Source organism: Alosa sapidissima, chromosome 6, assembly GCF_018492685.1.
Source record: "Alosa sapidissima isolate fAloSap1 chromosome 6, fAloSap1.pri, whole genome shotgun sequence".
NCBI classification, from domain to species: domain Eukaryota; kingdom Metazoa; phylum Chordata; class Actinopteri; order Clupeiformes; family Clupeidae; genus Alosa; species Alosa sapidissima.
Window position 1 is genome coordinate 31,314,179 of NC_055962.1, and position 24,906 is coordinate 31,339,084.

At 46.4% G+C, this 24,906-nt stretch overlaps 1 protein-coding gene across 2 annotated transcripts; it reads left to right on the plus strand.

The window, feature by feature from the left end:
- The first annotated feature begins 189 nt into the window (after window positions 1-189).
- On the plus strand, window positions 190-22,369 carry lrfn5b (leucine rich repeat and fibronectin type III domain containing 5b). Of its 2 annotated transcripts, XM_042094675.1 has the most exons (3): window positions 190-1,039; window positions 13,293-14,715; window positions 21,089-22,369. In XM_042094675.1, the coding sequence occupies exons 2-3, from the start codon at window positions 13,319-13,321 to the stop codon at window positions 22,152-22,154; spliced, it is 2,463 nt and encodes an 820-aa protein (XP_041950609.1). In that variant the 5' UTR covers window positions 190-1,039; window positions 13,293-13,318; the 3' UTR covers window positions 22,155-22,369. The 2 variants fall into 2 exon arrangements, with proteins under 2 accessions (XP_041950609.1, XP_041950610.1); XM_042094676.1 differs by lacking the exon at window positions 190-1,039 and having other exon boundaries at window positions 13,281-14,715.
- The last annotated feature ends 2,537 nt before the right edge of the window (window positions 22,370-24,906 follow it).

The window sequence follows — 24,906 nt, forward strand, 5'->3', positions numbered from 1 at the left end:
TAAAGGGACTTAACAACTAATGATTCAAGGCTGTAATTTGGTTAACTAGGTAGAGTTTATTGTCAATATAATGCACTGACATCCTCCATCATACACTCCAGTCCTCTTGATATGTATGAGGCATGACCTCTGCCCTAGTGGGGCGTAAGTCCCTACATAAAGTACAGTGGGGGATCAGGTTATGCTTAATGTATTGGGGTAATAGAAAGGAAGCAATGGCTGAAAGTCCAGTGGGAATTCATAATGGGTTAGTGGCAGCGAGTTATCGCAAGACAAGCCATTTTCGATGCGTATTGACTGTTTGGAGCGGTGTAAATGTCACCAAATTAGCCAGGCAGTGCCGGAGGAGATTATTCACTGCACTCTTGAGAGGAGTCGAGCATGTGTTAGACCAATCCCCGCTCAGCATTTCCGATCACCCACGAGTTGGAGATCAAGAAGAAAGGAGGGTATCATGAGTCAGTGGAGTATCGCTGCCTTGGCTGGAGGATGCACGGTGACACCCACCCTCCCTTTTCGCGTGGATTGACTCAGTTCGAAACCCCACCGGGCAGGTGGTTGCAGGCACACGCGATGCAAACATCTGCTGTCTGAGCAAACGATCCAAATTCAGCACCAGTCACTCGGTCTCGTAACTGCCGTCGCTTCTGAAGGCGTGTTTTTTTCTCGACGAAAAGCGGTGCATGCGGGCGTAATGCGGTGAGGCGATTCTACTTGGAGAGCTGCCGCGAATACGGGACTGCTCCGTCTGCGGCTTTCTTTAAAAGGCTCAAGAAACAGCGTTTTTTTTTTCTCCTCTGTTAGATTGGTGTCTTATTTTTGATGGATATTCACCACTCTGGTTGTCGTGGATTTTTCTTGAAGGGCATCTATGAGCTTGAGGGCTGCTGTATTTATCAACCAACTCTGTATTAAATATTTGGGTCATTCTTGAACCATCTTCATGCAAAGGATCGCTTTACTTCAGATGCCCCGAGGGTTTCTTTTGGCGTAAAAATATATGCGTCTGTCATCCCCGCAAAGGGATACACCACACAAGGTAAAATTTACGTTCCAAATATGCTATCTCATTTCTGGGGCGGGTGCGACGAGGTATGCTATCATTTATCATTAAAATATGTTTAATGGTTTAGGCTACATGAACGTTATAACCCGCGGTGAAAGGTGAGGTTGGATATCTGAGCGATAGCGTTTTTCAGGAACGTACGTTAGTTAGCATAACCTGCATTGCAAGGTCAAAATATAAGCTATTTTTCTGACAATTGGGGAGCAGTTCAGGTGTAGCCCAAGATTTGACCAACTTGGTGATCTATCAGTATTTTAAAAGAATGATCTGCTGACGAGAGAATAGTCTCAACTGTAAAAAAAAAATATCCAACATATTCCTCTGACCCATCTCATTGAATATTAATAGCCTATCCTCTGGATCTGAGTAGGCTATATTCTAGATCTGCCGGGAGATGCATATCAACATGCCCCGACATATGCAAAGTGAGAATGACACTTTCGGAGTGTAGGCCAGTGGCTATTAGCAAGATTAATAAACTACCAACATTATACCCCTCCATCATCTGAAAACACGTAGATTGGTGGATTTATTATATCGATGGCAAAAACGATAGGCTATGTTTACCCATTAGGCTGTAACACTAAGCCTGTTAACACGGAAGAACAGTATTAATGTGGGAATGAGACAAATGGCTTAAAGTAAACGAGCTAAAATAAAGTACAGACAGCCTATAACAGTAAATCATTTAGGAAGCCAAACTCATCATTAAAATAAATATTAATAATGGTGTCATATGGGAAATCTCCAATAGGAGCTGTGTGTACAGGCTAATTATCCTGACTGGGAGTTTAGAGCGTATTTGCTTGGATAAGGCTATGAGGTCCCTTCATTTGTCACACCATCCTGGATGGAAAAAGGACAGAAAGTCTTCATCAGCCACTCCAGTCAATCAGTTGGACAGGTCAATCCATCAGACAAAACAACTTCACTAGCCTTGTTGTTACATGAGGCCTGTAGCCGTGTGTAATTCAAAGAAAATCTCTGAATCCTGAACTCAGTCTTAATGGGCATCAAGCGAGACGTGTCTGTCTCAAACAGCCCATAGGCTCTGATGGCGGCCTCCTACTCGCTTCCCTGAGGCCCCTGTCCAGGAGAAAGACTTTATCCGCTGTGCAGGACAGACCCCTGTCACTTAAGACAGAGTTGTCCATCACATATAAGAGGGTAGCAGGCCTAGTATGAAAATGGTTTTGCTTCACTGCTGTCTAGCCAATGGTGCCAGTGGTGGACTTATGAAAGATTCTGTCACATAAATAAGCTAACTAAAGCAGCACAGAAAACCACCCAACCTGTAATTTACGAGTCAACCTGAAAGCCAGACAGTTTTATTCACAGAGCCACGGATCTTGTGAGCTGATAGTCGGTGCCCCATGCACTCCGCACGCGACTATGGCCCACATCCTGCCCACATCCGCCCCCCCCCCCCCCCCCCCTTCCCTTCCCAAAGCGAGAGATCTGACAGTCAAACTGAGTCTCTCTGGTATTTTCAGGATAGTGCCCATAATATCGCCTATCAACAGGATGAGTTTCAGCCAATATTTCAGAGTGATATTTCGGTCCTTGCTGTTTTATTTGTGGCGTGTTACTTCCTCACTCGACTGCATCCAGGCCACAGTGGATGGATGGATCCTTCAGACAGACTTTTTCAAATCATCTCTCTTTATGGCTATACTGGTTTGCTAAGGGCCAGAAGCTCTGTCTGAGAAACAACCCCTGCTTCTCTGCCCTCTGTCTCGTCTCATAATCCAGACAGGCGTGGAGTTGAGCCCTAACAGAACCACTGTGGTGGAAATCCATTTGATTCCTGCCTACACTTTATATTGCCTAGACCCTTATTGTAGAGCAATACAGTATTAAAGTAGCTGTTTCTTATTACAGTGCATTAGACTTTTCTATGAATTCACTGAAATTTTCCTCACATTCCACTAGACAAGTTCCATCTCAACGCCTTAAAGACTAAGGAAATAGTTGTGCATTTGAGCCACTGCCCGTTATTATATACCAGCCCATAACCTTGACAGACTCCTTTAAATTCATTGGCTCATACATCAGTAATAATTTGAAGTGGGAAACACCACTCACATAATCAAGAAAGCTCAACAAAGACTTCCTTAGGCAACTTAAGAAGTTTCATGTGAGCAAACATCTGTTGGTGCATTTCTACAAAGCCATCATAGAGAGCATCATCACCCATCATCCATCACTGTCTGGTATGGGAGTTTAGACTGTCGCACCAAAAGGAAATTAGAGAGAGTTAAACCGTGCTTCCAGAATCATTAAAGATCCCTCTCACCCAAACCACCCCCTTTTCCAGCTTCTCCCCTCTGGAAGACATTACAGATCCATAAGAACTGAAACCACGTTTCAAAAACAGCTTTTACCCTTCAGCAACAACTAAACTGAAATGAAACTTTTTTAAAACATTATTTATTTATTATTATTATATTATTGTTTTATTATTTCTTCACTGAATTGAGCTATATCCTGTAGAAAAAATACCACCAACATTGTTGTGTGGCAATAAAAGTATGTATGTATGTATGTATGGATCTGTCTATGTCAATCCAGGGGTTCACTCAGGAAAATCTGGTGTGTCTCCGTCTGGCACAGTCCTGACTTTAAATTGGAAACCAGACTGAGCCATACATTATATGGGACATAACTAAATCCCTCCCAAAAAACCTATGAATACTACTGCAGTTGAAGTATAGTAGTTTAGGCATACAATATACACAGGCACACAGCCCATCAACACGGCTGCTTTTGAAGTGTATTTTGTATATTTAGGCACTTTATGTATTACTGTTTTCACTGTGTTGCAAGATAACCAGAAGGCAAATGCCCAATTTATGCCAAGTTAATGGACGATAGTTTTGTTATGTTATTGCCTAGCCCTTATTGCAAAGCAGCTATGATTTTAACAGTGCTGATCCTTTTTACAGTGACTGCATTAGGCTTTTCTTTAAATCCATTACACTTGTCTAGCTAAAGTCTGCTCATATTCCACTAGCAGACCATCCAGTGTGTGGGCCTACACTAAAACATACTGGTGTACCTGCACAGCCCATCAGTGTGTGGGCCAACACTAAAACATACTGGTGTACTAAAAAGGATAAAGTCCCTATGCACAGCCTTCTGATTTCCAGGTGCTGGTGATGTGCAGTCGTCAATAAAATTCAGAAAAGTGAAAGATCACCACACACTGGTGGACTTGCACAGTCCATCCAGTGTGTATACACTAAAACATGCTGGTGTTCCTGTACAGCCCATCCATTGTGTGTGCCTACACTAAAACATGCTGGTGTACCTGCACAGCCCATCCAGTGTGTATGCCTACACTAAAACATGCTGGGGTACATTTTATGTACTTCATGTATAACTGTTTTTCACTGTGTTGCCAGGTCCCCAAAAATACTAATGTCCATTTTATGTAAATTTGACAATAAGCTAAATTGGACTATAAAGTTTTCTCATCTTATTTACAGCCAATGAACAATTTTGCCTCAGGAGCAGGAAAAGGGAGATTGTATATTTGATTGTAAACTTGGGAACAAAATGACATTAATCAGAGTAGTTTTGAGTAAGACTGGAAAATGCATTTGCAAGTAATAGCATAGCCTTGTTATTGCATGTAGCATAGCCTTGAGGGCAAGCTCACTACGTCAAGTAAATCACTTACTAGACTCAAAAAACTACTGACTAGACTCAAAATGTCATTACAGTTGTGTTGCTGCGTATGGTTCTGATGCTGGTTGGATCATAAATGGCCACAGCAACAAAGAGGATTGGCTAAAGAATTTGTTGATATTTGTTTGCGCCCACATCAAGGGCTTCCATTTTGTTTGGTTATGTTGCTGATCGGATGGATCATAAACGGCCACTGCAACAAAGATGATTTACTGAAAAATGTGTTGGTATTTGTGGGCGCCTGCATCAAGGGTTTGTGTCTGGTTATGTTGCTAATTGGATCATAAAAGATGACTGATCTGTGAGCCGCGTGTTTGGTTTGGGGTGGTGGAGTGTATGTTTTTGTGTGTGTGTATGTGTATGTTTGGTTTGAGGTGGTGGAGTGTATGTGTTTCGGTATGTGTCTGTGTGCGTGTGTGTGTGTTTGGTTTGGGATGGTGGAGTGCTATTTCTGTAGCCTTTCCCCCGTGATACCTGAAATGCACCTTATGGCGGTGTGACTCAACAAAACTCACTGGGGGTGAAGCTCTTACTCTGCTTAAAGCACTGGAGCATGTGTGAGTAAGCGTGTGTTGTGTCTGAGACAAGATAAAGATATTTCTCAGGGGCTTGATAATGCATCCTCCTCCTCCACCTCCACCTCCTCCTCGTCCAATGTCTGGCTTCGTCGTGCCCTGTGAGCAGTGGGAGTCTTGGGGGCAGGAGGATGTTTCCATAAGGGCCATCACCCACCCCCTCACCCACCATGCTGCTCTGCTAGCCCTTACAGGCTGAAGTCATAACATTAGCCGCCTGCTCCGCAATGTAGTTGGCCCTAGTCCAGCCCAGGTCCATGCCAGCTTCAGCTGCCTGCAGCCTTGGCTGTGTTCTCACTGGCAGGGGTAAGACAAAACAAATAAATAGGTTTTGAGTGTAGAATATTTAGTAATATCTTTTAACTTGAAAACTTTAACTGGGTACATTATTGAAGAATGAGTAACAGTGGCAGCATCATTGCAGATATCGATCAGCAATTTCAGGCCTCTCTAACCTGAAAAACTCTATCTGAGTGAAAGCCTTCTCTCTAGTAACAAGATGATGGATGTGGTCTCTGTCATAATGATTAGAGAAATGATGACAGGAGGTCAGAAACAAGCCTTAGTAATTTGGCTTTTTGTTGATGGCCTACTTTATAGCTGTCAGTGAATGAAGTGCACGCACATCTAAAAAAAAATAAACAGGTGCCGGGTATAAGGCTTAGCCGACATATGAAAAAGCCAAACGATACCCGTTCTTATGCTCTTATGTTCTTTAAGCTCCCATGTGGTTTAATAAGCTACAACATTTCGACCAGAGGTCTTCTTCAGGCTGGTGCAGGTATCTGTTTTTTCATATGTCTACTTTATAGCTGTACCATCATGGAGCTGTGAACAGTAAATTATATTATTATATTAAAAACATATAATGCAATACAGTCACATAGTGAGACAGTGGATGCAATCTCTCTGATGTGAGAATGAATTTGTTTACCTTAATTTGTTAATGCCTCATCAGCTTGTTCCTCTGCCCTGCGCGAGTCCATTCTACCCTCCTGGGTGGCATCCCGGGTGGGCCAAAGAGCACGCCCCACTGGGCGCACTGAGGCCGCACCAACTACACATGCCAGCTGGTTGGCACACATGACCCGTGGCAGTTCCTCGGTAACGTGACCCGAGCGAGGAACAGGGTGAGGCTGGAGTGCCGCATTAGGGCCAGCCCATTAAACAATTAGCCACCAGTACATTTCACCCTGACCTGTGCCGCGATAATGCACCCGTCCATTTCACCCTAGACCTGTGCTGCAATAATGCACCGGTTTCAGTTTGTGGCCCTGAACCACGAAAGCATTTTGCTAATGTCACAGATACCACCAGTCTCTGCCTGAACGCCTCTACGCCAGGTTCGTGCCAGATCTGTCTCTGCCTGAACGCCTCTACGCCAGGTCCGTGCCAGATCTGTGCCACAGCCCGCTGCTGTTTGGCCCACTGTGCATTTCATTGGCCCCTGACCCTCTCAGCTCATCCCAATGGCCACCGTAGCCATGTGTATGTTGAATGTTGGAGGATTAGACTACAGCTCTTTAGCTGTGGCGATCCCAGTGGCCACCGTAGCCATGTGTGTGTTGAGTGTGAGATGATTAGGCTATAGCTCTTCAGCTCTGCTGCGTTCATGGAGACTGGCTGCTGTGCTGCGCTGGCTGGCAGGTGTTGCCAGAGCTCCTTCTCTTCTCTGTTCTTCTCTCCTCTCCTCTCACCAACAGCGTCTATTTTTACACGAGGAGCTCATTCTGATGCATCTCCATGTGTGAGCGAGCTGTCTCACGGAGGGGATCACAGAGCGGCGCACCACCGGCACATGACAGCTTATTATTTCATACAGGCGAGCACGCGGGTTCACACACCAGCCCTGCATGGATCCCCTGCATGGATCCCTGCATCCTTGAGGCAGCGTGGAGAGTGGCCTGAACACAGGCAGACCCTGATCTCACACAAAGGTGTTCCACAGGGTCATTTGGAATCTGGAACCCATCTTACTAGCCTGGCCATAGATATTAGAAAGCTAGATACCGCTTTGGCCGTCGAGTTCTATTAGGTGGCATCGTAAATGCGCCCGCCATATTGCTGGGGGCAACACCTTTACTGTCTATGGGCAGTGGCGCAAAAAGTGGGTATACGCTATATGCGGCGCATAGGGGCGCAGAACCATGGGGGCGCCAAAGCGATGGTAAAAATAATAATAATAATAATATATTTGGTGTATTCTATATGTAGCTGTTGTACGTTTCTAAATCATTTCTGCATTTCCTCAATGTTAAATAACATTTTAGAGGACTAACAGGCTAGAGTAGGCGCCCTATCTCATAAGATTCTATCATAGAATTTTGACATAGAAGAGGGAGTGGGGGCGCCGTGAGCGCTGAGTGAGCAGGTACGAGTAGTGAGTTTTTGTCTATGGAAACAGATGGATAAAGCAAAAAAGCTGTCGGGGGCTAAAATAGAAAAAGAAAGGGAAAATGAGATGGCATGTCAAGGAATGCGACAGTAGTTAAATAAGTGGATGGTGAAAAGCAACAGGTAGGATTTAAAGTGTGACGTCTGTGCTTGGAAGCACACGTTTCATGTTCATGCTATTCATGTTACCAGACTAACTAGCGTTTGCTAAGCATGCCGATTGAAACCAGAGGTGGGACCAAGTCACTGTTTGGCAAGTCACAAGTAAGTCCCAAGTCTTAGCACTCAAGTCCAAGTCAAGTCCCAAGTAAATACAGAGAAGGGCAAGTCGAGTCCAAGTCCAAGTCTCATCAAAGCCAAGTCGAGTCCAAGTCCAAGTCCCAATCTTTTTCAAGTCCTGAACAAGTCATCAGGTACTCTTCACTTAATAATGGCATTATTAGACTATCGATCATAATTTTAACACTTCCATCTAATCCACAGAATTTTTTTTTATAAATACAGATTAAAATATGTTCAATGTTTCTGTCTTGAAATCTTTTACGATATATGCATGCGCATACAATATACACATGTGCATACCTGAGTAATCTGTACAAAACGGATAGCTACATGACAAATAAAAATATTGTTTTTCCAAATTTCGGAGCCCACTGTAAGGATGAGTAATAATTTGACTGATGGCATTTCACTGCGCTAGGCCACAGATTTGCCTGCAAACAATTTATTAGGCTGTCTGCCAGTGGCGACTCATAAGGGAAGCCAAGGTCAACACTTTTATATTATTTAAAAGATAATAATGACACAGTAATTTTGTTTTAAAGTATTCATTTCTTAAGAAATACTACACATTTGATGCTGTTTATCTCATTTGTAAATGGTGCACTGTCACTTTAAGCCCATTGTGTGCCACTGTCCACACATTCTCATAATGATCTTTTTTTTACCAGCTCCATTCCTATGGCTAGTCCACAAACTCAAACATTTTTTGTGCCACATGAATAGCACAATATTAACAATGATAAGCATTATATTAAGTTGGCACAAACAGCTTTCATTCCTTTGGAAATAGATGCATGTATGACATGATGCTTGCTTGACATTTTCTGTTTGCAATTAAATGTGAATTATGAGCCTGGTAGCCAGTAGCCACCTAGCTAGCTGAGTGGAATGCGTTTCAATCGGCATATCAATGTGCTTCATGTAAACAAATTATTGAATAGGCCTACTTCAAGACTCACCATTTCCATTAAACAAAGGCAAAGACAACTCTTCATATTCTTGTCCACTTTCCAAATCACAGTGAGTGCAGCCTATGTCATAGTGACCTGGATCTCATAGTTTATAACAGTAGTGAGAACCGGATAAATCCGCAATTTCCCCTAATCTCGTATTTGTTGCCTTCATGATTTCCTTTTATACGTTTCTTATATTTAAAAGAAAATATCAATCATCATCAACAATGACAAGCCAGCTGGAACCTGCCACTCGTTTTCTCTCCCTCTCGTGCTTGCTTAGATGGGGTTCTCAATTAAATGGAGTAGGCTAGCATAAGTTCAAGTTGGATCTTAATGGAGAGGACTCGAAAAGTATCATCTTTATGTAACATGCTGTTGGTGCATTTTGACATTGTAAACGTTCTCTAACAAGAGTGCAAATCAGTTTGCAGTAAAGCTACTAGTTATTAGCTAAATGTTGGTCGTTTCTCTGTCTCTTGGTGCCCTACACACAGTGCGTAACGCATGTGGGGGTAGCGGCAGCACTGAACTGTGCTCTGGACTGGCCGCTTGTCTCCGCTATTTTTTTTTTTTTTAGTCGCGGAGGGAAAGCATCTCTGGGGTGACTGGTCCACGATCAGGAAATTTAGTTTTTGACTCGAGACATGTCAAGTCGTCACAAGTCAAAGAGGCAAAGTCCGAGTCAAGTCTCGAGTGAATAGTATTCAAGTCCAAGTCGAGTCGCAAGTCATGCCGAATTTTATCAAGTCAAGTCTGAAGTCATTAAAATCATGACTCGAGTCTGACTCGAGTCCAAGTCATGTGACTCGAGTCCACATGTCTGATTGAAACAGCCTATACTCCATTCAGATAGCTAGGTGGCTACCATGCTCATACTGCACTTTTAATGGCAAACTGCAAACAGAAATGTCACACTAGCAACAACTCATTACATGATTCCATTTCCTAACAATGAAGACTCCTTGTAATAACTTAATATTGTGCTGTCAATGTGGCGCAAACAAAGGCTAGAGTTGGATCAGCCTTATCCTTTGTGAGCAACAGCTGGCAAAAGGACGTTATGAGAACCGTTTAGACTCTCTTAAAGTGACAATGCGACATTTAACAATACTTCAAGTTCAAATCGGCAGAATTTCTTAAAAAATAATAAAATGTAATACATTATTGGCCTTTTGATTTACTTTAGTTGTTTGTGTTTTTTTGGGGGGTGGGGTAGGGGGGGCGCCAATTTGTTGTTGCATACTGTACCCCTCAAAAAATGGGTAGCTGCGCCCTGGCTCTGGGCAACACTTGCCGGCAATTAGAAACACCTGTCTGATTTCCAGTCAGAGTCACATGCTCCTCCATTGGCCTCCAGTGATTGTTGCCCCCACTAAGATGGCGTCGCTATTTACGTACGTTCTGAAGCCCAATGTCAGACATCCCAACCTGCAAAAAGTCACTTCAGGGAGGTATCCCGACGACCCCCCCCCCCCCCCAAAAAAAAAAATAATAATAATAATTATTATTATTGTAGCCTATAGGTATACTTAGATACTGAAATACAGATTAATGTATAGTCAGTACACACAAGGAAGGCCTATAGATAGGAATTTTGATAATAAAATATGTAGATTTTTGTAGTTTGGTATTTTCATGTAGCCTTGGCAACTAGCCATCTAGTATAGGCCTGAATAATATGCACATGAAATGACATTTGTTCAACTCACCTCAACATGTCTTTTGCAATCATTTAACCTGCCATGGGCAATAAGTCACTGTTACAAACAGTGCAGCATACAGTATCATTATTGTTTACTCTTATGAGACAAGGGTAGGCCTACACATCGTGTGGTCTGATGTGAAATGGGTCTTAATGTTCATTTTTTGGGGGCACTCTGACTCTGCCATGACGCTCCTGTTCCTAGATACACTGAACTGATTAATTTCGTTCAGGATAAAAGACATAAAAGCCTGACTACACTGAAAACTGATTGGTTGATTTAGCAAAACATGCCAATCAGGATGGGTCTTGCTTCAGGCACACGCGCACCACCCCTCCCTCTCTCTCTCTCTGTCGTGTGCGCGCTAAACTCAGATGCATACGTGATTTAAAGTCTCGGTCTTGCGTGCGCGCTCTTGCTCGCTCGCTCTAGATTCCGGGAGATTTTATCTAATTTGCGGGCATCAGGGAGCCGCTATCAATATGCGGGAGACTCCCGGAACTTCCGGGAGACTTGGGATGTCTGCAATGTGCCCATTGCGGTATCTAGCTTTCTAATATCTATGAGCCTGGCTACGCCTGTCTACGTACTTCCACTCAATTACATTTCCCTACAGTACTCCGTCTGGCATAGCTTGATCCGCCCTCGTTTACTTTGGCTTCCTGGAAGCCGAAACAACCAGCGAACAGAGGGCGTCCCTGAGAGAGATTACGTTACACAGGCATGGTGTTTCAATTACTACGTCCCCGCCCCCAAAACAGAGTACTTGGAATATATCAACATAAGGAGCGAAAAGGGCTTATATACTTATGAAATCTTTGAGCAAATTTGAATAAAAGGCACAAAATAAGGTTGGTGTGAGTTATCTGTGTGTACGTTGGATTTAAGCGACCATTCCATTTCTATTTTTATCTCTTTCTAGTTTGCTAACAGGAGTGTCACGAACAAAGTCACAGTCAAGCTGCCTGTGGGGTTGGCAAGCTTAACTTTACATGTTATAACGTCAGCTAAACTTAAGTCATACCTTAATTCTGTCACTTGAAATACGAACGTATTCCCTACCACTAAGATGACATACTTGGCTATTCCATACCAGAGAGGGTTAAAGCAGAGCAATCAAGGATATTTGGTTATAAGGAAGTTCCACAGTTAACGTTAGCGTATATGTGTCCTCTACACTGGGGTATTGGAAGTGAATTATGTTGGTAATGTAGCCTAGTTTTGGGATGAGTCAGTAACACATAGCCTACATATTTCTTCATAACTGTTGAGTTAGTAAAAGGACTGAATGTACTGTGAATTAATATCTAGATGAAACGTGTGACTGTCTTTCCAGTTGGAGTCAGTGATAAGATGCAAGCTTGCTTGCTAAGGGTGTGATGCAGAGAAACTTCTCTGTATGACGAAACACCAGTTGTTAGTGATTGGTTCAAAGCGGTTCAAAGGAACTCCAATGATTTTAAACCTCAAACTGTGCCCTCCCACTCGGAAATAAACGTTTGCCAATGGATCTAGGCCAGACTCTCTGTGAAGTCAGAGGTCAGAGAGTCTGGTATCCAGGCTACCATCTTACATAATGGCAAAAAGATTCTAGATGTCAGAATCTGGTGTTCCAACCCAGGCAGAGAAAAGTCACAAAATGAATACTTAAGACAGAGACATGCATTACAGTAAATTGCCATGTGCGCTATTTCTTTTGGTGTAACCCAATCAGCTTAAAGCCACAGTGTTGGGGATCATCAGCCGCTGCTTGGGGCAGATCTGCACTCCACTCACATCCTCTGGACACATGAAACAGTATCTGCCTGTCAAGAGCCAGCCAACGGATCCTTCCATATTCCCAGCTCTTCCCTGACAGATCGCTAACATGAAAACCCGAGCGGTGGGGGAGGAGAAATCAATAGGACGGATGACACACCTCTCACCACCACCAGCATGGCAGCCTGCCCGCTCCCCACTCTGCGATGCCCGCTCCCCGATCTCTTTGTCTTCCGTCCCGATCTTGGGAAGACATCAGTCTCATTTGGAGGAACGGCTCCTCCACTCACCCCTTTCATCCCCGTCAGTGTGCACACATAAAAGGGCGAGGCATTATCATATCAAACCGTGCCCGTCAGCGCCGAGCCGAGCTCACAGGGGCCCCTCTCCCGCTCCTCCTCCTCCTCCTCCTCCCCCGAAGCCAGGGGACGGCCTGTCTAAGCACCTTCAGCTTTATCACAACGTCAGGCACAGTGTTGTGGGAGAGCAGGGATGCGGACATTAGAGAGCGTAATGCTCTCAAATAAAACACGGGCCGGTACATTGTATTTCTGTGGTTGCATCCGAGCGATATGATCGGTAAAGAATGACAGAAATACAGAATAGAAATATAGATGATAGATAAAGAGAGATAGATAAAAAAGAGAGATAGAGAGATGAACTGTATTGCCTCTATTATCGCTGTTTGACTTAGAAATCATTAAATATTTAACTCCATCACTGTGTTTTTTTTTTCAAAATGGTTCAGTTTTCATATCATTTTACAAAGTCATCACTTCCTCTAACTGGGGTAATAACTCTTCCCTCCTCCTCCTCCTCTTCTTCCTCCTCCACCTCCTCTTCCTCTTGCTCCTCCTCCTCCTCACAGGGTTGCTGGACAGACACTGAACTCCGATGGAGACCCTACTGGTCTATCTGATGCTGCTGATCATGGCTGTTAGGGCACACAAGGACCAGATGTGCCCCAAACGGTGCGTGTGCCAGGTCCTCAACCCCAACCTGGCAACCCTGTGTGACAAGAAGGGGCTGCTGTTCGTGCCGCCCAACATCAACCGGCGCACGGTGGAGCTGCGCCTGGGCGACAACTTCATCACGGGGGTCAAGCGGCGCGACTTCGCCAACATGACCAAGCTGGTGGACCTGACACTGTCGCGGAACACCATCGGCTCGGTAGCACCGCACGCCTTCAACGACCTGGAGAACCTGCGCGCGCTGCACCTGGACAGCAACCGGCTGACGGGCATCACCAACGACACGTTCAGCGGCATGTCCAAGCTGCACCACCTCATCCTCAACAACAACCAGCTCACATACATCCACATGGAGGCCTTCAATGACCTGCTGGCTCTGGAGGAGCTGGACCTGTCTTACAACAACCTGGAGCGCGTGCCCTGGGTGGCCGTCCAGCGCATGGTCAGCCTGCACACCCTCAGCCTGGACCACAACATGATCGACTTCATTCCCGAGGGCACCTTCACCAGCCTGCTCAAGCTCAAGCGGCTGGACGTGACGTCCAACAAGCTCCAGAAGCTTCCGCCGGACCCGGTCTTCCAGCGGGCGGGCGTGCTGGCCAACTCGGGCGTGCAGCTGGGCCCGACGTCGTTCGCGCTGAGCTTCGGCGGCAACCCGCTGCGCTGCAACTGCGAGCTGCTGTGGCTGCGGCGGCTGCAGCGCGAGGACGACCTGGAGACGTGCGCCGCACCGCAGCACCTGGCCGGACGCTACTTCTGGACCGTGTCCGAGGAGGAGTTCCTGTGCGAGCCGCCGCTGATCACACGCCACTCGCCGCCCGCACGCGCCCTGGAGGGCCAGCGGGTGGCGCTGCGCTGCAAGGCCCGCGGCGATCCGGACCCCGTCGTCCACTGGATCGCGCCCGACGGCCGCCTGGTGTCTAACTCCTCGCGCGCCGTGGTCTTGGCCGACGGCACGCTGGACATCCTGATCAGCACGGTGAAGGACTCCGGTGCGTTCACCTGCGTGGCGTCCAACCCCTCGGGCGAGGCGCAGCAGAGCGTGGAGCTGCTCATCGCCAAACTGCCACACATCGCCAACGACACCAGCCTGGTGCTGGAGCCCGACCCGGGCTCCTCAGACATTGCCACATCCACACGCACCGGGCTGGACGGCACCACGGGCAGCGGAGCCAAGGCCGGCGCCGAGAAGCGCGTGGTCATCGCCGAGGCCACCTCCTCCTCCGCCCTCATCAAGTTCAACTTCCAGCGCAGCATCCCAGGAATCCGCATGTTCCAGATCCAGTACAATGGCACCTACGACGACTCCCTGGTCTACAGGTAAGCCTACAGTAGAACACTCCCCCCGGGATCTACAACGTTCTAAAAAACAATGGAGCCCCTGAATATTGAATGAGTGAAGAAGAGGATGATTTATGCATGTCTGATCATGTCACCATCATTAATTTTGCAACGGCTTGAGTCAGATGACGGAGAAGGCTTTAGCGGAAGCGCGAACATGTACAACAAATCTAATTACCAAATCAATTGAGCATAAACAGGCTTAAGCAGTCGTCCTGCTGTGCACTGGGAGCATGTGTGCAAGGCCTGCTGCAGTAACACTAGAGGCTGTTTGGGTGTGTGTGGGGAAACTGCTTACTGTAAGAGAGATGCATGATGGGAGAGCACTGAGCAGATATCGGGTTGTGACTTGTGTAGCAGAAGGTTCTCTGTGTGTGTGTGTGTGCATGGAATAGAAACAAGATTCATTTGTGGAGCATAAGAGTGTGGATGTAACAGATTGTATTTTGTTTTAATTATATTGATTTTTTTCCCCAGAATTTAGAATCCATAACACCAAACATTTATCAGGTCTATCTTTATAAGTCCATGTAAAAAACAACAATAACAGAAAAATGATCAGACTAAATGATCGATAGAGAAAAAAAACTAATTGTAGGTTTACTCATGGCTTAGAAGATAGCTTACACATGAGCAATCTTCTCAAACACTTATAAGGGTTGTGATGGGGGCAGTGAAAGGCTGTGTGTATGTGTCTATGTCTCTGTGTGTTTATTTGTGTGAAACAGACAATATAGTATATTACCTTGTGGAGCAGAAAGGAGTGTATGTGTAACAGATTGTAGTTTTTTTTTTTTTATTATATTTTTTTTATTTTCCAGAATTAAGGCACCACAGATTGGAGGTTTATTCGTGGTGTAGAAGGTTGCTCGTGTCTGTTGTTGTGATGGGGGGAGTGAATGGCTCTCTCTGTGTGTGTGTGTGTGTGTGTTGAACAGACAATAGATTACCTTGTGGAGCAGAAGGGAGTGTGTGATGTGACTAGACGAGTGGAAGATTATTTGTGTGTGTGTGTTTGCGTGTGTAGACCAGACAGTAGGTTGCCACTGAGTCAACGGAAAATTGTGTGTGTGTGTGTGTGTGTGTGTAGAATAGACAGTTGGGTAGCTAGTAGAGCAGAAGACTGTTTGTGTGTGTGTGTGTGTGTGTGTGTGTGTGTGTGGTTGGAACAGACAGTAGTTGTGACCGGAGGAGCTGAAGGTTGCGTGTGTGTATATGTGTGGAGAAAACAGTAGGGTAACTGCTGGAGCAGAAGGTTGTGTGTGTGTGTGTGTGTGTGTGTGTGTGTGTGTGTGTGTGTGTGTGTGTGTGTGTGTGTGTGTGTGTGTGTGTGTATTTGAAGCAGACAGGAGGTTGTGACTGGGGGATCGGAAGCCTGTTTGCGCCCTTCTGAGAGCTCGTAGACGTCTAGAGGCTAGCTGCACTCCAGCCAGATGTTTGTCAGAGTGGCAGTGTGTTTGTCGAGACCGTTTTCCTGTGACAGGGCGCCGCCATGCTAATGTGGTAATAAACAGGCACTGACACCGAGCGAAGCGGGTGGGGGGGGGGGGGGGGGGGGCAGCAGACTGTGCTGGATGATCTCATCCTATGAACCAAACACACCCTGAGAGATGGAGAGCAGCTAGCATCAGAAGGAATCTGCCATCAGTCAAAAAACATCAGGCGCTGTGCTGCATCCATACTACCAGGATCATCCTCTATCCAGACACTTATAGCAGTGTAGGAGTAGCCTATACAGTGGTAATATGCTGTAGTTTTGTTACCTGAGCTAATTCACTAACTCAATACTCATCATGGATATCATAAGTTTAAACAACGAAAACAGAAAGTATGGAGGCAGCAAAGCTAGAGGAGTTATCCCAGATGGGCAAGAACAAGGTAGGCAATCGGTGTGCTTATCAGAACGTTAGACTGCATTACAGCTGTTTAAAGCCAGATGTCACGGTACACTAGAACAAAACAAGGTAACTTTAGCCTGTATTGGACTGTATCAAGTTGTCCAAATGAATAGGTCATTGTAGACATTGTTGTTGTATTATTGCATGTGGATGTTGTTATGCTATGTAGCCTACTTTTTTGCTGACCAAAGCTCGGGCTAAAACTGGGGGACAAATATTGTCCACGCGTGTTTTTTTGATGGGTGTGCGTACCATAGCCTTAATTCCTGCAGGTGCCCCTGTCAACAGTATTGCCTCTCCTTTCTATTCCCTCTCTCCCACTTCTCTCTCTCCCTTTTCTCTCCTTCCTATTCCCTCACTCTCATTCCTCTCTCTACTTTCTATTCCCTCTGTCTCTCTTCTCTCTCTCTTTCTGAACTAGAACCATGAGGCCGGACTTGCACCCTGCAGAGACTTTGTGCTGAAACTGAATCAAGATGGACACATGTGCTTGAATTAGATAGAATAGACCAGAACACGGCACTGTGTCTGAAACAGAGCTGAACACAGACTGTGCTGATACTGAACACAGACCTGAACACTGCGTTGTGCTGATACTGAACACAGACCTGAACACTGCGTTGTGCTGATACTGAAACAGACCTGAACACAGACTGCTGATACTGAAACAGGGCTGAACACTTCGCTGGCCTAGAGTGTGGCTTTGGACGCTGTTTTGATGCTGATGCAAACGTGGGGTGTATTACAAATATTTGGCTTTGTGGAAAGTACGGTGGTAGTGTAGTGGCTAAGGAGCCGGGATAGCATGCAGTAGCCAGTGAATCTGGGGGTTCACGCAGGTACCGATTATTTGTACCTGCGTTAGCCAAATAAAGGACTGCACCCTTCACAAACCGTAAAAATTAAGTTTATTAGTTTTACAGTTGACTACAGTTGACAGTTCACTATAAGTCCACACAAACAATTCTGGTTTCCTTGCACTAGCCAGTTTCGTCGTAGCCTAATCTGTCTGTTGTATGGCCTACACAGCGCGCAAGCTTTGGTCAATTTCTGTAACAAACAGTGCCACCTATAGGCCTGGGATATGAAGTAATGTGTTGAGTCGTGTTGAGATGGTTGAGACAGTCCACACGTACCAAACCGATCTTTTTTTCCTCCGTCTTCCCTGGAACCGTATCAAGAATATTTGCGTCCAAACGGATCCATCTCAACACGACTCAACACGTTCTTCACTTCATATCCCAGGCCTATACGAACAGACAGAATAGGCTACGACGAAATGGCTTGTGCAAGGAAACCAGAATTGTTTGTGTGGACTGATGGTGAACTGTCAACTGTAGTCAACTGTAAAACTAATAAACTTAATTTTTACGGTTTGTGAAGGGTGCAGTCCCGTCCTTTATTTGGCTAACGCAGGTACAAATAATCTCCTTTACTTTCTTTGGTTGTAGGATAGTCCGCGATTTACATTAGTTTTGGCTATCACCGCAATTAAGCTACTAAACGCTAGGCCTACCCAAGTTCTAGGCTATTCCGTCACCACATTTATAATATTGCTATAAAACCTTCGTTAGTAACAGTCAATACTTTTGCCTGCATCAAATCGCGCATTCGCATTTAGTGCGCTACCATCGGCTTAACATGAGTTCTAAGCGTCTTTGTATGCATATCTGACTTCACTAGACTGTGAATGCAAGTATTTATGTTGTAAGACATGTAAAATAAATGAATGACACTGGCACTACGCACAAATTAATTAAAACTTACACCGCACTTCCCTAATAACTTCTGACAGTAGCTAAAATGCATTAAAAAAAACACCGGAAAAAACACTGTTCAGTCCACCAAGTCATAAGCTATTGGCACTGCGCAGCACCAGTTGTGATATTTATCCTACTGAGTGTAATCATAGATAATGTCATGTATGAAACTAGTATTGTTAGGCAATACTATAAGTGTCAAGTCCAGGGCAGCTGAGGTGTGGCGATGACATCATCAATACGCCAAGTATGCGGTTTCGCCGTCCAAACGAACTCACAAGGGCTACGGTTTCAGATTTTTCCACCCTGGGATCAGGTTTCAAAAAAGTGCGGTTTCAGGCAGTGCGTTTACAGGATTCGTTTGGACGATCGGCCAAGACGAAGCAAAACCGGAGCGTTTAACCCAAAAAAGCATCTCCGTGTGGACGGGGCCTAAACCAGATACTTGGAAAACCCCCTTGGACACTCTTATACGGAAATATGCAAACATACAGTCAGACAGATGAACAACACTCAACTGATACTAAAACATACAGTCAGAGAGATGGACACTCAACTGATACTGAAACATACAGTCAGACAGATGGACACTCAACTGATACTGAAACATAGTCAGACAGATGGACATTCAACTGATACTGAAACATACAGTCAGACAGCTGGCAGCCGCTTTCACTCTCTCTGGACCAGGAGACAGGATGCTGATAGAGAGAGAGAGAGAAAGAGAGAGGAGGGGGGGAGAGAGGGAGGGAGAGGGAGAGAGATGGAGAGAGAGGGAGGGAGAGAGAGCAAGAACTGCAGTGCTCTGTGCACCTGTATGCCTCTGCCTGCCTGCCTGCCTGCCTGCCTGTGTTTTCTTACTGCAGCAGTCAGGAGACTGACGGTCGGCTCACGTTGAGTCATCCTGAGTGTTTGTAAACATGAGGTCAGAGTTCTGATCAAGAGCTGTCAGTCTCACAGCTTCTTTTACATTTAGAGGTGCAGCATCGCTACCCCTCTGCACGGTTTTTAGCTGTGATAGAAATAGAACGAGAGATCAATTGTGAATAGCCAAACGACCAAGCCCGGTTGAATTTGGTTCTGGTACAGTGTGTTAAACTCTGCAGCACTGTACATACACACACGCATACTGTACATATACAGTAGATGATCAGATGTGGGTAAAAGCGTTGTTGTGTCATGGTGACGTGGATCCAAAGACAAGACAAAAGTATGGCGTCAGCTCAGTATTAGTCTACATTCTAGTCTAGACTCCTGATTTTAGATACTCTCACATTTATGAGGACCTGATCAGTTCATTCCCCAAACACCCCCAAAAGAAGCAACACAGGTAGAATGTCCAAGAGATAGAATGTACGTACTAGGAACATTATTGTTACATACATATAATCTTTTGAAGGACATCACAGTAGGTTTAGAGACATTTGTGTAAGTTGTATAGACCTTGCATGTACACAATGTGTAACACAACCATGAATAAAACTGCTCAGACTCCAAGTCAACCATGTTGTTTTACTGCCTTTAGACTTTTCTGGAAATGGTTCTAGCTGGTGAGATCTGAGCCAAAGTTGGTTGGCCAAAATGGTTACAGCCTCAACCGTTTGAAGGACTCCTACTGTTGTGTTCCTGAGGGTCATTTTGTAGATGATAGCTCCAGCAGAAGTTCCTGGGTTCCTGAAGGTCATTTTGTAGATGGTAGCTACAGCTGAAGCTTCTGGGTTCTTAAGAACACTGCTGCCCTGTCCATTTAGATGAAAGCAAACGGCAAAAGTAAATAATACATTTTAGCTGTGATGAACTGAGAGAGTCTTTTCATCTCTGTGCAAACATGAGAGCGATGTTGTTGGGCCTCGCCTGTGATATTGCTGTAAAGGGAACAACATCGCACCCCCGGTAAGCTCCCTGCATGACGTCTGGATAAGTGTGTGTGTTTGCACACGCTGATCCGGAGAGGCATCTGTGTAAACAACCAACACGTCGGAGACCCAGGCAGCCTGTCGCACGTTCGGAGGAGGAAAGCAACTCTGTACCTCCAGATGTGCTCTCGTTAGGTGACGAAAGCGCCAACTCTCACTGTTTTGGAAGGAGAGGGGTGGAGAGGAGGCGCCAACTCTCACCGTGTGCAAGGGGAGGGGTGGGAAGGAGAGAGACTGGGGCTTTGAGTTCAGAGTTGGTCCTCCTCGCGCTTGGCGCTTCTCCAATCTTATTGAGGGTGAGGGTGGTTTGACGTGTAAGCAACGCTCAGCTCTCAAGTGTCTATAAGTGAGCATGACTATTAGTGTCGTGGGAGGGGATAACCCTGTGTGGATTTCTGCTTATCTTTCTGTACTTGTGAATGCATGTTTGTGTGTGGAGGTGTATGTGTTTCTGCAGGAGTGTGTTTGTATGAGTGTGTGTGTGTGTGTGTGTGTGTGTGTGTGTCTGTGTCAAGCGGAGTCAAGTATCTATATTGTCTTTGAACAAAATATGAGAGTGAAAAGCAAAGTGAAAGCTATGCGTGGTGAAAGAATCACCCTTGAACCACGTAGGATAGTATAGAATACGTGTGGTGCAAGACCATAAAGAATACAGGAGTAAACAAACATAAAACCTGTGTGTGTGTGTGTGTGTGTGTTTGTGTGTGTGTGTGTGTGTGTGTGTGTGTGTGTACACGTGTCTTATTTATCTGCTCCCTCTCTCTGTCGCTCTCCACAGGATGATCCCTCCGACCAGTAAGAACATATTGGTGAACAACCTGGCGGCGGGCACCATGTACGACCTGTGCGTGCTGGCTATCTACGACGACGCGGTGACGACGCTGACCGCGACGCGCGTGGTGGGCTGCGTCCACTTCTCCACTGACCCGCAGCACCTGCGCTGCCACTTCATGCAGTCGCAGTTCCTGGGCGGCACCATCGTGGTGATCATCGGCGGCGTGATCGTGGCGTCCGTGCTGTCCTTCATCATCTTCCTCATCGTGCGCTACCGCGTGTGCCAGCAGGCGGGCGAGGACAAGGCCCTGGAGATGGGCGACATCCGCTCGCCCTCGCGCCACGAGCAGCTCGGCTGCGCCCTCATCAAGTCCGTCTCCAAGCAGATGCTCGGGCAGGACCGCGACGGAAAGAGCCGGAAGGTCTCCCCGCAGCCCGAGACGGCCGCTGCGCCGGCGCCCCCCCTGACTGCGGCCGCTGTCCCGCCGCCGCGGCGGCCCTCCAAGCCGGCGCTGCCCGACTGCACGGTCACCTCGTCCGCTGCCAGCCACAGCTGGCACCCGGCGTCTCCGAGCCCCATGCGTGCCCAGCGCGGTCCGGCCCCCAAACCCACGCCATCCTCCTCCTCATCCTCCTCCTCTTCCTCCGCCGCCGCCGCCGCCGTGCGTCAGCCCGACGTCCAGATCGACGTGGAGCTGGACAACGCCAACAGGAACAACTCGACGGGCCTGCGGCCGCACCCGGCGCGCCCGGCCCTGCGCCTCTGCTCCACGATGGTGCGCGTCCCTCGCCGGCCGCACCCCGAGGCGCTGCTCACCTACCAGACGCTGCCGGCGGGCTACGTGCGCATCAGCCGCCGGCACTCCCTCAACGTGGACGCCTGCCGCGCCGGCGGCCCTCGCTACGTCACGCTGCCCCACTCCCCCCAGCAGCCACCGGGGGGCAGTCTGCGCTCCAAGAGGAGCCTGTCTATGAGCGGGGACCTGCCCCACATGAAGAGCACAGAGCAGCTGCTCGGGGCCAAAGACGGCCTCTCCAAATCGGAGTGGCTGCTGGAAAGTACTCTATGATGGAGGACGCCCCCCCGCTCCCTCCTTCGTTCTCAGTCTTCTCTTCGTTACACCCCTAGGGTTCGTTCGTTTTTTTTTCTTTTCGTGGAGGATTTGGACGTGATACTTCAGTGGTGGTTCAAGCACATGAGGTGCTCTTTCTGAACAGAGCTTTTCTCCTCCCCTCAAAACACTGCTACCCCAAATAATGGGCCGTGTCAGCCACCACTGCAAGCCACGCCTCCAGAACCACAGGGGTTACGTACTCTCAGCAACCGAACCTTAAGGACCGGCCTGCTTCCAATGGAGTCAAATAGAGGCATCAAAGGAACATGACTAAGGATTTTTAAAAGGAAAAGAAAGGAAAAAAGCACACAAAATCAGTGACGATTCTTTCCTTTATAATATTGGAAGAAATTGTATTAATGCGCATCAATTTGTATGAAGACATACTCCATTTTCCTGTACAAATATGTTTAAACCGTGTAAAGCAAAAAAAAAATATCCATTTGTGTTGATGCTGTATTGCAGTAATTGCATTAGACCACATAACGTGCTCATGTGTATCATGTTGACAAACTATGTTTCAGTTTTGGCGATCAGATATATCACATGTGGATGACAACGGATATTTACCAGGCACAAAATTGTCAAAACACAAACACAACTCTTTCAAGGTTTACTCCACATCAATAAACCTGACATATTTCACAGTATAAACAATGTGATTTAATTTGGGTCCCAACAGCCAATGGCTTTTGTATAACTACAAGTATACCAGGAAAGAAATTTCATTTTGTAATCTAAGTGTCATTTTATTATAGGGATTTTTATGAGAACTGTCTGTTGTTTGGACAAATAACCAGCCAAATTGAAACACACTACGTGCAGTCAAACTAGGACTGAGAAGAATGACATCATTTGCTGATCCTATGTTTAATTTATACCAGCCTACAATAAAGTTACCATAAAAAGCAACAAATGATGTTCATTCTTTTCCTTTGGTGTGTAACACTGCTGTTGTCTTCATTCAGACATAAATGCTCATAAATGATGCAGACGCTCATAAATGATGCAGAGGGCCAACGCTGCCTCCCCTACCCCCACCCCACCCCCCTCCGGAAATAGACATGAGGACAACAAACCATTACTAATTAGCCTACCAGAGACCCTGCCAGAACACTTCCATCCAAGTGGAATGCTCTGAAAATGCTCCTTTTAGAAATCTTGTAAGGACGAATTTTGTGGCCTAACACCTCTCTTGTGCGTCTGCTTTTATTACATGAAAATAATGTTGAATATTTTCAGAAAAAAGCCTGCGGCATCGAGAAGAGGTTTATGCGGTAATTATTTTTAGAAGTGTTAATCCTCGTTTCCCTCGGAGACATAGCGCAGAAGCGGAGCGAGAACGGGGCGGGGGCTGAAGGTGGAAGGGGTCCACGCGCGAGCCTGCGCTCTGCTCTGCTCAGTTTCCTCCGTTGGTTCAAAGGAAAGCAGCGCTCGGGCGATGAAAGAGGCCACTGAAGTCGCGGGGGAATCTTCCTCCTCCCCGAGATGCTGCTTACACAAGCTGCCCGTGAACACAAGAGACTGCAAGGACTTATCGCCACGACTCAGTGGCACAGCTGGAGAGGTTAGACACCACCGCCCCGAGGAAACCACAGCTACACACACACACACACACACACACACACACACACAGGGGCGGATTATGAACTTTCGGGCCCCTGGGCCCAGATGTATTAAGGGCCCCCCGCTTAATGTCGTATATGTGGGGGGGGGGGGGGATGTTTCATTTGTTTGATGTGATTTCCTGTATTCTGGTGCATTTTGGTGATGGCCAATACTAAATTCAATCAGATTCATAGCCTACATCCTGATTTGTTGATATTGAGGCAATGATTCCATGCAGAGGCTTGGGCTTCAGGGCCCCCTGACCCCTTGGGCCCCTGGGCCTGGGCCTGGGCCTGGTAGGCCTGTGCAGTAATCCATCCCTGCACACACAGAGATTGACGAAAAACCATCCATTCATTCATTCATAGGCCCATGCTCTCTGACAAGGGGATGGATGGCGAGATGTGCTGTCAGCATGAAAATTCAGTATTTAACAAGCGATCTTGTTAAAGAGGCACCAAATCGCCATGGTGTGGATTAAAGATTTATTAATTTATGCATCTGTGGTTCTTCCTCCCTGCCTCAATAAATCCTAATACTTAAAAACCGTTTTGCCTGATATGTGGCAGTCTGCTGTTGGGGCGAAAGGGACCCATTAATAATGGATACGATTTATGGAGAGAATCCCATACACAAACACACCGTGGATTCAGTGGCCCTGGGGGTGTGTGGTGACTTGTTAGTGTATGCCTACACTCCAATAGCCTTTTAATAAGCCACTTTGCTACTTAGGCCTATACTAATGGAGAAGGCCACAGACTTGATGGAATGAGTTTGTCTGATTAACATAACATATATAGTGCTTTACACTGCCAATCACCTGGCTGCAGGGGCAGTTCTAGGGGCGGGGCCACAGGGGCCCGGGCCCCATCTGAAAGCTCATTGGCCCCTGACTGGCCCCTGTACTGTCAATCTAGCCTGGCTAGCGCCACCACTTCTCAATGAGACGTGGTCTGGGAACCAAACGTTAATTTTCTCGTATTTGAAAAAAATGCCCAGATCCGTTTATTGGGTGCCACGGATGTCTATCAAATGCGTCTGTGCATAGCTCATCATTGTCTTGCTTTCCCCCTTGTTCTGTGATTGGTCCCCTATCTCA